General features: G+C 32.6%; 2 protein-coding genes across 4 annotated transcripts in view; one reads left to right on the forward strand and one right to left on the reverse strand.

Annotated features, from left to right (window-relative positions):
• Positions 1-2917: 2917 nt before the first annotated feature.
• Positions 2918-12506, forward strand: LOC126776179 (sodium channel protein Nach-like). Its single transcript, XM_050498479.1, has 9 exons — positions 2918-2989; positions 4173-4302; positions 4749-4918; positions 5403-5535; positions 6072-6208; positions 6476-6666; positions 7365-7491; positions 7757-7866; positions 12358-12506. Exons 1-9 carry the CDS (start codon positions 2964-2966, stop codon positions 12504-12506), a joined length of 1173 nt encoding a protein of 390 aa, XP_050354436.1. The 5' UTR covers positions 2918-2963.
• An 873-nt stretch (positions 12507-13379) lies between these two features.
• Positions 13380-15467, reverse strand: part of LOC126775985 (transcription factor kayak) — a 35323-nt gene continuing 33235 nt past the window's right edge. For all 3 annotated transcript variants that reach the window (XM_050498229.1, XM_050498230.1, XM_050498231.1), the window contains exon 5: positions 13380-15420. In XM_050498229.1, the coding sequence (XP_050354186.1) occupies positions 15193-15420 (228 nt within the window). In that variant the 3' untranslated portion in view covers positions 13380-15192. The remainder of the gene's footprint in view (positions 15421-15467) is intronic.

The raw sequence follows: 15467 nt of genomic DNA on the forward strand, positions 1-15467 counted from the left end.
AAAAAACATGTTTTTTTGATTGTGTCCGAATCTCTTCTACACCACAATAACTCCGTATAACTTTGTCCAGACTCCGCAACAGGTAAAGTACATGAAATATTGTACCCAAGACTTTAAAAAAAGAGTTATAAACAAATCTTATTATAAGATCAGTATCGAGTCGACGGATGCATCGGTCCGTACTTTGTTAGTATACATTGGTTTTTTTTTTTTTTGACCCCATGTCTTTATAACCCACGTCTTTTTTAAACATGTAATTTCTTCTGCAAGTTAGTCCAGTCATGGGAAGTTTCTGTCATATAAAATCTCAAGGAGAGTCGAAACTTGGTAAATTAGTATAATTTAGTGTCCTGATTAATATTCTGAATTTTCAACCTCGAACGACAACCACTCGCGCCGCCATCTTGGAAAAATGGTACAATAAACCAGTTTTACGCAATGACATCTTTCCAGCGCCATCTACCTTAAAAAATAGTTATTATAAAGCATACAATTTCCTGTAGCTTTTGTAGGAGGACTTTTAAATGAGGTTAATATTAAACTATTTATCGAGTTACAGCGGAGTCAAGTTCGGCATATTTCTAATTAATTCGCAAAGTCGGTATGTACATAACAATGTATAATCGCAAAACCATACCATATATTATTCTTGCCGGTTCTACTAAATAAAATCGACATTCGAAACCGCGGAGCTTCAAATTAAAATAAGTCCTGTAACATGCTGATTCAAAAGTGCTCCTTTGAGCCTACTCGAATAAAAAAATATTTTGATTTTGTTGTTGAATAATATTTAATTAATATATTTGTAGTATAAATTCAAATAACTAACAACAATATAATTATTACTAATTATTAAAAATAATGTTCTAAGTAATTTTCTATTGTAGCGTGCCAACAACTTGGGTTATCATGAACAATCAAACAGGCAGGTGTTTTCAAGGTTGATTATTAAAAGTGACTATTTGTTTTGCCGATTCTACCTACAGTTTATCAATAAATGAGTAACAAAATTAACTAACCTTTAGGAAATTCTACCAAAAAGCAATCTAAATAACAGATAAGAATACCACAGAAAAATTATTAACAAAATATTTTTCAGTGCCTACCGCAATATAATTACTCCGCACTTACAATCTATTTTACTGACCCTTATGTATCTAATAATTGTAAATAAACCATTATATACATTTAATAAATCCTATTTGATGACATTGTTGCATTAATTTCTCTTGTAACACAAGTCGCCAGGAGATAAACACGTCTCTCATAACGGACTTCGGACGTCAACCACAACACATAATATAAAAATTTTACCTTCCAATAAAATTTGTATTATGTTTCCTAAGACGTCCTAAGTCCGGGTAATGTCTACCTGGGCCATACCATTATGAGTTGAACAATGAAATCAAAATGGCGCTTGTGACACTTATGTACATAAGAACTCCTGTCAGAGGGCGCCACTATATTCTGGTCGAACAAGATTTAGTAACGAAAAGCCAGTGACATCTAGCGGAAATTGGTTTGAAGTAAGGTACTCTCTCTCATATCTTCGGACGTCTTAGGAAACATAATACAAATTTTATTGGAAAATTTTTATATTATTGAACACAATAAGGTAATGAGGAAAATTGAGTTTATAATATTAAAACTCATATGAGATTTTAATTGCAACTATTTATTCGCATAGCATGCAAGCAAGTTACTTTAACTGCTATTATCATTAATTAGTGTGTCTGTTTTTTATTAATTAAATACCACGTATAAATGCTGGATATAATTATATTTTCACAGTGAATTGACTGTTATTACAATTTGATTTACACTTCAGACTGTGGCCGTAAATACTGAATAATCATGCAAGGAGATTTTAAAACTTTATTCCGGAAATTTTGTCTCGAAAGTAGTATTTTGGGCCTGAAATATTTTTATATATATCCCGACATATTGTCAAGGTTGGTTTTATTAAGTGCTGTTTCTCAAAGGTACTATGTATAGTCCAATAAATCATCCCGTAAATGTCATAATACCGGGCAAACGCTTCCTTTCCTTTTAGGAATTTATTCTGTCTATAGGTTGGTGGATATATCTACATCCGCCTTCCTACTCCAGGATACTTTTAATATAAAAGAATCCGAATACTTTATGTATGTAATATATTTTTTGCGATGTACTATGGAGCTATAGACACATTTTTAAGTTTTTAAACACTGACGAGTATATTTTAGGGCTACTAAAAATACTCGTATTTTTAAAGCTTCCCTAGGTCCGGGCTTGCTCGGCCTATGGGGAAGTTCGGCCTTCGGGTTTCCTCATGATGTATTTTTTTTAAGAGAAAATATCGTGAAGAAACACAAATATCACCGCCAAAAACACATGTTTAATATGTGTGTTATGTGCCCTGGTTTGTATCCGCGATTATAGTCTACAATCCACGTATTCCATTATTATATTGATCGTAAATGTACTTCTATATATTCTATAGACAGGGAATTTATAATAACGTTAGTAAAAGTATGCATTTCTCCATAGATATTTTAAGGCGAATTTTTACACTCTCGGCAGTTACTGATAATACATATAAGATATAGATAATAATATAAGATATTGTAAAATTGACTTCTTCAGATTCAAATCAATTTTAGAGTATCAGATACAGTACTTATCACTCAAAACAGAACCGTTTCATTCGTCTGTAGTACATATGAATATATACAAGACTCACTTGGACGTGATTGCCAAGAATCTGTCAACATTCTAATATATATTTCAATGTAAATAGATTGTTTTGGGCGCTAACGATGGCACTAATTCTCTACATGGCGTGTCTGCTTACGTGGCTGCTGCATGACCGATTCGAAGAGATGCCCACGCGCATTGCTATTGAAAACCAGTATGAGCCTGTACGAAACCTAGCATATCCAGCCATTATTATATGCTCGCCGAATCAGATAACCATTAGCGCAATGAGGCATCTCAACAAAACTCTTGTGTAAGTAATAAGACGAATGAACTGGAGATTATTATTTTAAAAAATCACAAAAAATAAACAAGGTAAAATCACAAGTTCTAATATGCTTTCGGCAATAAAAATAATTTAAACTCAATTCAAATTAATTACCTGTTAAATGTTAACTCATTATCAATTATATTACAAGAATTTTGTTTATTGGAAAACCTGTTGAGCGGCAAAATTGTTGTCATAATATTTACTAATAATTACAATATTAATGATTCAATTCTGTGAATTAATCATATTAATTACATTATCCTTATGATGTGAAATTTACTTGCCGACTTCTATAGTACAATAGATAGACCTTCAAATAAGAAACATGCGTATTTGGAATATGCCTAATTAAATAATGACACTAGTGGTAGGGCTTTGTGCAAGCTCGTCTGGGTAAGTTCAGTCACCCACTCATCAGATTTTACCGCAAAACAGCAGTATTTGGTATTGTTGTGTTCCGGTTTGAAGGGTGAGGGAGCCAGTGTAATTATAGTAACAAAGGACAGAACATCTTAATTCCCAAGGTTGGTGGCGCATTGGTGATGTAAGCGATGGTTAACATTTCTTACAATGCCAATGTCTATGGGCGTTGTTGACCATTTATTACCAGGCGACTCAATGTTTATGTAGTATAGATAGGCAGACGTTGCTCGTCTGCCTATCAAAAATAAAATTATAAATAAATATAAATAGGAGTATTGTATCATTGTCCATTTAAATATTCATCACAAACGATGCTTATTTAAGCCCTATTACAATCGAAGGAGGGGAAAGATAAACAAGCTTAAATTTACATATTCCATGAAATTTGCTAATAGCTCTGCTATATTATGTATTGCACATAGTTATTGATACAATAAATACAAAAACTATTTCACTTTATTATATATTAATGGTATAACTTTGCTGACATTGAAAACACATTTTTTTCGCAAATCCATAGTAAATTATATATAATTTTAAGATCTCGACAAATGATATTGCGTCAATTCAATGTTCAATTTATTTGTCTTTCCTTTTCTTATGGTTGGAGTAGGCTGTAGATATAAAATGAGTGATTAAATATTTTCAAACCCAGAGAAAAGGGTCAGCAAAATACAGATTTTTACTAACTTAGATTATAGTTAACAATTATATCTTTCCTTTTTGGGACTTGTCCTTTCAGAGAAGGCAAACGAGCTCTAAATTTGAAAATTATTCTGCCACAATTATTGGGCTTCTACGAATTAGTCGGGGACTTGAATCCTGATGATCTCGAGAACTTACAGAATTTAATAACTCTTAATCGTTATAATGTAAGTTACAATCACAATTTTAGTAGCAAAATGGGTAGAATCCTTTTTATGCAACCTAGTTTTTAAGTTATTACGCATTACGGTACTAGAATTTGTATATACATAATACAAATTACATTTACATATTAATAATGTACTTTGTCTTATACTATATATTCAATGTTCTAACTGTATACACCACTTTACATATGAATAATATTAACTTTTATATATATTTTAATTAATGTTAGTTAATGAATGTAGTAAATATTTGACTTTTGAATCGCTATTATAATTTCTTAACAGTAGTAAAATTAGATTATTTGTTATATACAATGTGGTAAAATGCTATTCATGTAAATCGAAAAATGTCAGAGAAGTAAATGAAATCATAAATTTAATACTTGTATTAATACATTACTGTTGTTGCAGATTAAAAAACTATATATCCTTTTGTACTTTTCCAGTCCTTAGAAGTGATGGGTATGCTGCCACAAAGCTGTGATGACTTCCTAAAACTTTGCTTTTTCAAGGGAAAGCGATATCCGAACTGCAAAGGTCTCTTTAATCCAATATTGACAAAACATGGCATGTGCTGCACCTTCAACAGTAAATACCATTATAAAAAAAATAAAAGGTATGGATATGGATTACATTTCTTCAAAGTAATTAAACTAAAAAAATCTGAGTGGAAGTATTTGTTTTTTTTTTCATATTTTGTCATGATGCCTCGTTTGTGTAATAGTAAATAAATCGTAATTTATATAATTATCGTAATTTATACCTACGGGTAGAGTTTTGACGTACGGGTGAAACTATGGCTTTAACCCTGTGATATTTTTTTAGATATTTTAGATTTTAAATAATTAATCATATAGAACCGATTCGAGTTTCTCAAACTCAAAATCTTTCATTAAAAAGGCGGACAAATAATTTTATATTCTCTTTCTTATTTTTGTATTAATCTAATACTTAATATTTTCATTTGTTATGAAATATTATGCCAGTGAAACGGTCGGCTTGGATGATATGATAACCAAAACCCAAAGTAGAGCTTTTATAATAAGTTTATTTAGATTATAATAAAGTCATATATTTAATATTTTTGTTCGTACTTTTAGAAATGAAAGAATATTAAATTTCAAACCAAAAACAACATCGAAGACTGGTTTGAGCGAATCTTTAGTTGTTGTAGCTGATTATAATCCCGATGACGCTCTAGCTGGGACCATTCTGAATGCCGGTGCCATTAGGGTGGGTACACAACAAAAATATATAATAATCATACCATTTCAACTATTTAATTAGACAATATCACGTATGTGCGTGTGATTTAATCATCTGAAACAGCATAGGCCTGAGTCAGTGAAGCCTGTGCTTAAAGTGGCTAAAATTTTTAAGGTGACTAATTCAAAATTAATTGGTGAGACTTCGTCTGTTACAAATTAAATGTTGCTCTTTTGTTATTATAATAAATATATTTTAGCATGTTATTATTTAATTTTATTCCATATTTCCAAGTTCCAGTATAGTAAAACAGAATCCACTCATCTTTACTCATACCATTGATGATGGTATATAGGGGGATGTAAGAGAGCAGATTACGAAAGAAAATTATTTTAAGCGCGCCTTATGATGGTGGGGAAACAATTCACAAGCAAAATTACTCAAAGAAGGGCGAACAAAAAGCCAATAATTGAACTTTATAAATTTAATGTCAATTTTGTTAATGGATACTTTTAAATAAGTTGATATTTTAAAATTAAATAAGTCACAATGTTTTTGCTTAGGTTATGTTTACTGACTGGACGGAATTCCCTGCGGACGATGAATCAAACTTAGTGCATCCCAATTCGGAGTCGTCTTACATAATCCATCCTACATATACGTACTGCTCAGAAGACGTCATCACCCTGCCCGCCTGGAGGTATTTTAAAAACAGATTTGTTAACTAGAATAGAAATTATACAATTGAGGTACAGTATTCTCAAGATCCTATAGTATTTCCTGATTTTTTAATGAAATCCTGTGCTTAAATAACTCCACACGATTACAATACTCTATGCAGAATATATAAAAAACGCTATTTTGATAGCTTTAGATCAAAAATGTCATATTTTTGATCTTTTATTTATTTCGCCCTAAAGTAAAAATTATTTCAAATTGGAAAGTAATACGGTCATTTTATTTACAGTCGCAAATGTTACTTCGAAGATGAGTATACGCTGCCACACTTCAGAAAGTATCACAACTCTGACTGTGACCTGCTGTGTCACGTGCACGAGCTGGAGCGCCTTTGTCGCTGCACGATGATCTATGTACCCAATATCTACTTAAGTCGCGCTTGTAATGTCACTAGCATCGATTGCATTGTAAAAGCGAAGAGTAAGTTACTTTGACTTTAATTATGTTAGGTATTCTCATTATATAATAAAAATTTTAAAGCACTTAAGCCGAGATGTCTAGTAAATGACAATATTAGCCAATTCTTCTTCTTCTTTTTCTTCGTCGTGACACTTGTGAAGCGGTCGTGGCCAATAGCCAATAGCCGACAATTATTACATTTAATTTGTATCAATTACATGTTGCGCTCGGTGGAAGAGATGACACGAGACGAATGTCTCATTACATGTTACCAAGAACCTGGACTGAGTCAGCATGGTAGAATTAGTTCCTTCTTCTTAAGAGCTGAGTGTATCTTTATAACTCGGAGACGAATATTTCATGCAATAATAAGTGCCACTAAAGTCGAGTCTCTAACGTATAAGGCTATCGATCCCGAGTGCTTCAAATCATGGATTGGGTTAAAAAGCAAGTTTTTCTGTCAATAAATTCTCAGAAACAGTATCTCGGAGTAAGAAAGTGATACACGCCATTTTGTTGCTTTGAAAAGTATATAAAACCAATGGCCGATGTGTCTGACCTCTCTGCGGTCGTGTCGTACATTTATACACTATGAACTGTGCACTGTCTCCTCCATCTAGTGTTTAAAATTAACCGCCGCCGAAACTTTCTTAGAAGGATGTCCTCTTACAATATAACTTGTTTTTTGTAAAAATAGTATATAAAATATGTGTTCACAGTGCAAATGAACAAGTGGTACCGTACTGAACAGTGTGATTGCCCTCGTGATTGTGTATCATTTCGTTATCGTGTGGAAATGATATTGGGAAATCTCGACGCATTGCCTCATATCATGTTCGACCCCTTGTAAGAAGAATTAAATTATTTTTATTTCTTATTAAATAAAATATCATTAAGGATACGAATACCTAAGAGTATTTTGAAAAATCATTGTAACAAAATGAGAACATTCATCAACATTCTCACGTCTCATCATTCTTACTTTCTCTTAAAAGTTAACAAATTAGAAACACTGCATGCATAATAACTGAACATCACCAAACAGTTTCAACTGTAGATGTAAGTATTATCAATTTAAGCTGTACGATTAATTTAATTATTTTGTCCTCAGTTCGGATATCGTGTTCAATAAAACTACTTCCATTTTGCAATTTTTCATTCCAAGTCCTGTTTATGTGAAACAAAAACAAGAGACTGTCATGTCACTTATAACTTTATCATGTAAGTAAGCAATATTTTTTGTTTTTTTTTTAATATATAAACTCAGAGCCTTTAATTTAATGGTTACTTTTATTCTCATGGCTAGTAAGCTGACGAACATTTTGACAAATGATTTGTATATGTTTCATAACTACGACGATTCATTTTCAGATCAATACGAATCGATATAGTACATTTAATTCCTACATCGCTGCGTTTTTTAGTTATAGCAATTAAAATTTGTAAAAATAAAAAATGATTCTAATTAGTTTCCTCATGTCTGCTTCTGGGGATATTGGTAAAATAATCCTGACAGCGAAAATACATAAGGCAAACATCTAGGCACCGCATTATCGCGAGACGTAGTTTTAAAAATATAAAGAAAAATAAGCCCTACTAAGTAGCGTCCATTCTATGTCACGACATTCGAAGAAACGAAAAAACATTGGCAAACATTTTGCTTTCTGATTAGTTTTGATTTGGCTGTACAAACATAAAAGGAAGACTTAGAAAACAAATATTTGAAATCTGTGTTTTGAATCGCTCCTATCGATTGCTTTTCTAACATTAATTATTATTTCCCTTGACAATTTGTAGACATTTTTACTAAATGTAAACTATCGCTACCGTCTATTTTTTTTAAATATTTACATTGTTTGCTTTTGGAATATAGGCTTGGATGTTTGCTTCGTCGATTTTCTTCGTTTCTATAAGTAACATTCCTCCAATGGACAGACGACGTGATTTACACCTTGAGTATCTATCAAATGTTTAGACGAGCCGTTTGGCGTGTTTGGTAGATACCTGCCTTTCACGCCGAAGGTTGTGGGTTCGATTCCCACCCAGGATAGACATTTGTGTGCATGAACATGTCTGTTTGTCCTGAGTCTGGGTGTAATTATCTATATAAGTGTGTATTTACAAAAGAAAAGTAGTATATCAGTTGTCTGGTTTCCATAGCACAAGCTCTGCTTAATTTGGGATCAGATGGCCGTGTGTGAATAATGTCCCAGGATATTATTATTATTATTTTGTTGTTTAATTTTTGTAATCTCGGTATACACCGGTAAATTAATGATCACGGACCAAAGTCAAGTAAACATCATCTGGGTCCTAATTGAAAATTTTAAATAATCTGTGTCCGAATCCTACACATGTTCAATATTGCAGCTTTTTGTAATTGAATAAACGTATGTGGAGGTAAATCAAGAGCTTTAAGTGACTGGTGAAGTTGCTGTGAGATAACGCCTGTAGTAGAAAGAACTATCGGTACTACAGTAACTTTTTGTAGATGCCAATTTCTGGTAATTTCATCTTTTAATTCTGTGTATTTTGCTAATTTTTCAAAAATCGTGTTTTGTAAATTATGAGTATTTGGTATAGCAATATCTATTATGTATCCAGTTTTATTTAGTTTGTCTATAACAGTGATATCCTGTTTATTGTAAGGTATTGTTCTATCGGTTAAGATAGCTCTGTCGAAATATAGTCTGAAGGTTTGGTTTTCTAAAACTGCTTGAGGATTATATTTATAATAAGCTGTACGATTATGAGGGGCTATAAGTTTAAATTTTAAAGCTAGTTTTTGATGTATTATATAGGCAACCTGGTCATGTCTATGCTTGTAGTCAGTTTGAACTATTGTTTTGCATGCACCAGTAACACGTTGTATGGTTTCAGAAGAGCTATTGCAGCATGCACACATGTCCGTCGGTAAGGTGGAATTTTTTATTATATATTTTTGATAATTGCGTGTCTCAATAACTTGATCTTGTATTGCTATAATAAAGCCTTCTGTCTCAGGGAAGAGTACACCCCGACTCAGCCATTCGTTCGACGCAAGTTTGTCGACGTTGGGTTGGCTCAAATCCTGATAGTGTCTTCCATGTAGTGACTTTCGAGCCCAATCGTTTATTTTTGTTTGTTTGTCTGTTAAAGTTTCATTTCTCTGTATTCTAGTGTCTTTTAAGTTTAATGGTGTGAATTTGTTATCGTTTTCTACTATAGCTTTATGTAAAGTTGATGATGTAGCTTTGTGGTGGAAAAATTCTCGCAATGTGGCTATTTTCTTATTATGAAGATTGACAATATCAATAAGGCCTCTTCCTCCATCCTTTCTAGGAAGTGTTGTGCATTGAATACACGAGCGGGAATGATGTTTTCTATGCTTTGTCATTGTAGTGTTTATTGTACGTTGCAGTTTCTTTCAATCAGATTTTGTCCAATTAATGATACCAAACGAATATGTCAATGTGGCTATGGCGTAGGTGTTGATGGCTTTTATTAAATTTCTTGAATTTAAATTAGATTTGAATACAGAGGTTATTCTATGCCTAAATTCTTGCGTAACTTTTATTTTTGTTTCCTTTTGTAAAATTTGCTTTGATTGATCATAGCCTAAGTATTTGTAAGTTTCATTTTCGTCTAATGGATCGATTTGTGTGCCATTTTCTGTTAAATAACTGTATCTCTTAAATTGACCTGCTTGTACTGAACTTATTTTACACTTATTTACACCAAGTTCCATACAGATGTCCTGTGAAAACCGTTCAATAGTGTTTGTTAAAATTTCTAAATCTTTTTGAGTAGAAATGTAAAGTTTTATGTCATCCATATAAAACAAGTAATTTAGTGTAATATTTTGTCTGTCTGTGGGTTTGTGTAATGGTATCCTTCGTGCATTGTATTTAATGAATTAGATAGTGGGTTGAGAGCAAGGCAGAACCAAAGAGGGCTTAGAGCGTCACCTTGGAATATGCCTCGTTGAATTTTTATAGGTGTGGTTTCGATTAACCCTTTCGTTGTATTATTTCTGAGTCTAGTAATCAAATTTAGCATCGTATTTTGCAAAAAAGATATTATTTGTGGATGTTTTTTTTGTAAATATTTAGTACTTCTATTAGCCAGGAATCAGATTTTGTCCAATTAATGATACCAAACGAATATGTCAATGTGGCTATGGCGTAGGTGTTGATGGCTTTTATTAAATTTCTTGAATTTAAATTAGATTTGAATACAGAGGTTATTCTATGCCTAAATTCTTGCGTAACTTTTATTTTTGTTTCCTTTTGTAAAATTTGCTTTGATTGATCATAGCCTAAGTATTTGTAAGTTTCATTTTCGTCTAATGGATCGATTTGTGTGCCATTTTCTGTTAAATAACTGTATCTCTTAAATTGACCTGCTTGTACTGAACTTATTTTACACTTATTTACACCAAGTTCCATACAGATGTCCTGTGAAAACCGTTCAATAGTGTTTGTTAAAATTTCTAAATCTTTTTGAGTAGAAATGTAAAGTTTTATGTCATCCATATAAAACAAGTAATTTAGTGTAATATTTTGTCTGTCTGTGGGTTTGTGTAATGGTATCCTTCGTGCATTGTATTTAATGAATTAGATAGTGGGTTGAGAGCAAGGCAGAACCAAAGAGGGCTTAGAGCGTCACCTTGGAATATGCCTCGTTGAATTTTTATAGGTGTGGTTTCGATTAACCCTTTCGTTGTATTATTTCTGAGTCTAGTAATCAAATTTAGCATCGTATTTTGCAAAAAAGATATTATTTGTGGATGTTTTTTTTGTAAATATTTAGTACTTCTATTAGCCAGGAATGTGTACAGTACTGAATCAAACGCTTTTTGTATTCTATGTACATGGTATGTAAATCTTTTTTCTTAATTTGAACTTGTTTCAATACTACTGAATCAATTGTTAATTGTTGTTTACAGCCTTGGCTAAATTTTTGGCAACCTTTTTGTTGTTCTGTCATAATTTAATTTTTTTCAATATGATTATATATTTCATGAGTCAAACATGAAGATATGATTTTATATATTGTCTGTAAGCAGGTTATAGGTCTATATTTTGATGGATTGGTATAATCGGATCTATATTTTGGTATCATATATGCTGTTCCGGTTGTTATATAATTAGGCATTGATTCTGGGTTTTTAATAAAACTATTAATGACATTGTATAAGTATGGATGGACGAATGTAAATTTCTTTATTATTATTAAGGTTCTGAGTCAATTTGTCTACTTTGACAATCTATTACAATAGTCCCATATATCAAATTTTGGATTAGCTCGTAAGCTTTACAAAAACAAATGCGTTCTATTCTTGTTTATCCTTTTAGCGAGATCGTCTTTGAATTGATCTATTCTTATTTATATATAGTATCACAATAAGTCTATTTATAATTAAAATTAAATTGTAAAACTTATTAATGTATGTGAGTTTATATATGTATTGTGAAACTTATTAATGTATATATTAATGTATGTAAATTGTACACCTCAGTCCTCAACTCTTTATTCAGCTTCAATTTCTCTACCTAAATGGGTCTGATCTGGATGAGATCGCTATTTAAGCGACAAGGCCGTCTATTATGTATACTTTTGTAATATTTTTGTCCGTAGTTATTTTATTTGTTGATGTTCTATTTATTGTATTAAAAATAATATATATATATTTGCAAAAATGGTTTATAAAATACGTTTTTTTTTTTCTAGCAAACCTTGGTGGCGTTTTTGGATTATGTATGGGCTGGAGCGCAATCAGCATGTTAGAAATATATTTTTATATTTATTTGTTAATCAAGAATAACATTAAAAAACGACTACAAAATGTTTCAAAGAATAAAGTAGACTTAGCTCAGTAAATAACAAAATAATTTTTCATCGCACTGCTACTACTACACTACTCCGTATTATTTAATAATTACACTTTACATAGATCTGCTCTCTTTATTCATATATTTAATATGATGAGGCATCCGCATAGATCCTACCGTGGCCCTCGACTATCAAATATATGTATATATTTACTGTTTTACCTTAAATTATAAATATTTACTAAGATAATAAAACTATAATCATTTTCATAGTGAGATAACTCTTTTCTTTTGTTGTATTAACAAATACCTACTTTCATATTTAAATATTTAACAGATGACAAAATATACGAATAGAAACCAACATTTTATTTATAAATTAGCACTACACAGATATAGTATACAGATTTTTCGATAACAGTTACTAAGAAAAAAAGGGTTCAACCCAAATAAGCCCACTTTTTAGCTGAATCCCATTTACGTGACAATGTCTCTTTAATTTTTTTTGTACTCGATTATTTGATGACTCCGTGTCCGATACCATGATTATCGTACATAGATAGTACTATTTCAGAAACCTCTACACTAATGCAAACAAAAATCTCAAACTTTAAACTCTAAGAATTTTGTTTAAGTGTAAACAAATTATTATTATAACTTTATAATATTTTGTGTATTTTTTTTACGTATATTATATATGATATTTGTATTTTATACGTATATTATATACATTTAAGATTAAGTTTAAGTAACGAATTTGATACAAGCGGACACGAAATCTAGTTTGTCATGTAATTATAAAAATGGAACTATAATTTCTACGCCTTAATCAATAACAATAGATGAAATATCGGTGTTATGATAAAACACGTGTATTATAATGAAATTAAAACAGAAAAGGCATGAAATAAAACTCATAAGTCAGTGGTGTACGTAAACTTTATATATTCTGATTTACATATATATATTATATATATTTTATAATTTACTACATCTGGCTGTAATAGAACAATAATTATTTTATCAAATATATTGCTTTGCTAAATTTTATGAAAAAATACAAAAGTATTCTACGATTGCTTTAAGAAAAAATCTTCTAGAAAAAATTATATCTCTCTTATATTATCTAAATGTTCATATTATGCTTAAGACATTTTATTGTATGTTACTAAATATAAAAGTCGCTCATATAAAAATTCAAAAGATGATTCATATACAATAATTATTTAAAATAAATACTCCGCATTCCTGGGCGTCTAACCAATAATACTTTTTCGGAAACGGCGGTTTATCCTAAACCTAAATTAACGACATAAAATCAATATTTGGCTTAGATTTTAATTAAAACTACCATAAAGCACATACAATAATAATTTGGTCTAAGTTATGCGTATTACAGTTAAATGTTAAGTGCCTTTAGCCTAATTATTGCCTTACACTAAACTTGTTTTGTCCCAGCGGTCACCATCGGTAAAAACATGCGAACGACCCTGCCCCGTGGGACGGGGGCTAACTCGAACTAACTCGATACTGTATGAACCAAATACATGACTATTATAATGACAATAATTTTTATTATAAATTAAAAAAGAGTTACACAAAAAATGCAATCGGAACCGACATCGATGCACCAATGTGACGAAAATTGACTTAAAACGAGGTCGTGAGTATAAATACACAATATAAAATGACCGTCTCCTCTCGGAGCGCAAATCACTGGACGTATCACAAATAATCCTTATTAATAATTTTACACTACCAGTACCTAATCCAATGAACGGTATGACATTACATCGATATTGAGCTAACTTACATTCAATATATTAATTATTCATTAAGTAATATTGCTGTTAGTCTATGGTTAACTAATATTTCGTACTCAAAATTATCGTATTCTTGAGAATAGACATAGCGAATGGCACTCGGTTATTATGACAAGATGCCGTGGATCGGGTCGACTTGGTGCCGGACGAGCCCGCGGGCGTCGCGTTGGAGATCTCCTACAATATAACGTACAACTAGTCTAGCCTCGCTAGATATTAAGCACAACTCGAAAATTAATCACTGAAATGCTTTAAATAAAACTCTGTTTTATTTTTACATCACAATTATTATTTACGCAGATATACAATCTAGTTATAAAAAATATTCTCCTTTAGAATACTAGAACAGCTCATAAATTGACTCTCGTAGGCCGGCGTCGCTGCGCCGATACGCTCTAACATTAGACTACCATTAAATATTCAATAATATAAATACAAAGCACATAGTGAGCAAGTGTGTTACGTGGGCCCCCTCAATAAATAGAGAAAATAGCCGGCGGGGACCCAGGGAGACGGAGATAGCACGATAGAAACGAGATAGAAGTTACAAAGTTACGAAGAATAAATAGCGTAGTCTTTACACGTTACGAACTAGGTTCTGTGCGCCGGCCACGTCTGACGTGGGCCCGACGGACAAGGCACGCGAGATGGAGTCGTCCCCGCCGGTATTACTGCCGCCAGGTTCTCGGGGTATATTACATCCAGTATAATACTGCTTCGAAGAAATTCCAGTTTCTTTTCTGTATCGAGCTTAGAACTCCGATTACTTCTCGCCGTTGTCCTGGCAGCAGTAGTCCCGCCGGCCGGGGCGACCCGGTCGAGAGGCCGCACTGCTAGTCGAGGGGGCTCGGCTCGAGGTCACTGAGCAGGTCGAGCGGCTCGAAGAGGGGGCAGGCGGCGGAGAGGTGATCTCAGAGGCTGACGAGGCTGTTGTGCGCGTCGGGCGAGGCGAGGTCGGGCGCGGCGCGCTGCTGCTGCGCGCAGGGGTGCGGGTGCGGGTGCGGGTGCGGGTGCACGGGGGTCAGCCCCGTGCCGCCTTCCATCAGGCTATCGAAGTTGAAAGGGATGCCATTGCTCGGCGTGCTGATCTCGATGCCGGCTATTTTGTTGTTGTTGCCCATCGCTTTATTGTTGTGAATCTGGAAGATCGTTAACATTTATATTAACATCATATACTTACGCAATA

The sequence above is a fragment of the Nymphalis io genome, chromosome 19, assembly GCF_905147045.1.
Source record: "Nymphalis io chromosome 19, ilAglIoxx1.1, whole genome shotgun sequence".
Lineage (NCBI taxonomy): Eukaryota > Metazoa > Arthropoda > Insecta > Lepidoptera > Nymphalidae > Nymphalis > Nymphalis io.

Excerpts from the sequence above, each read along its gene's own strand:
- LOC126776179 (XM_050498479.1), top strand. The coding sequence starts at position 2,964 with ATGAGGCATCTCAACAAAACTCTTGT. Across the intron at positions 5,536-6,071 it reads TGAATGCCGGTGCCATTAGG|GTTATGTTTACTGACTGGAC; the intron begins GTGGGTACACAA and ends GTTTTTGCTTAG. Across the intron at positions 7,492-7,756 it reads CATATCATGTTCGACCCCTT|TTCGGATATCGTGTTCAATA; the intron begins GTAAGAAGAATT and ends TTTTGTCCTCAG.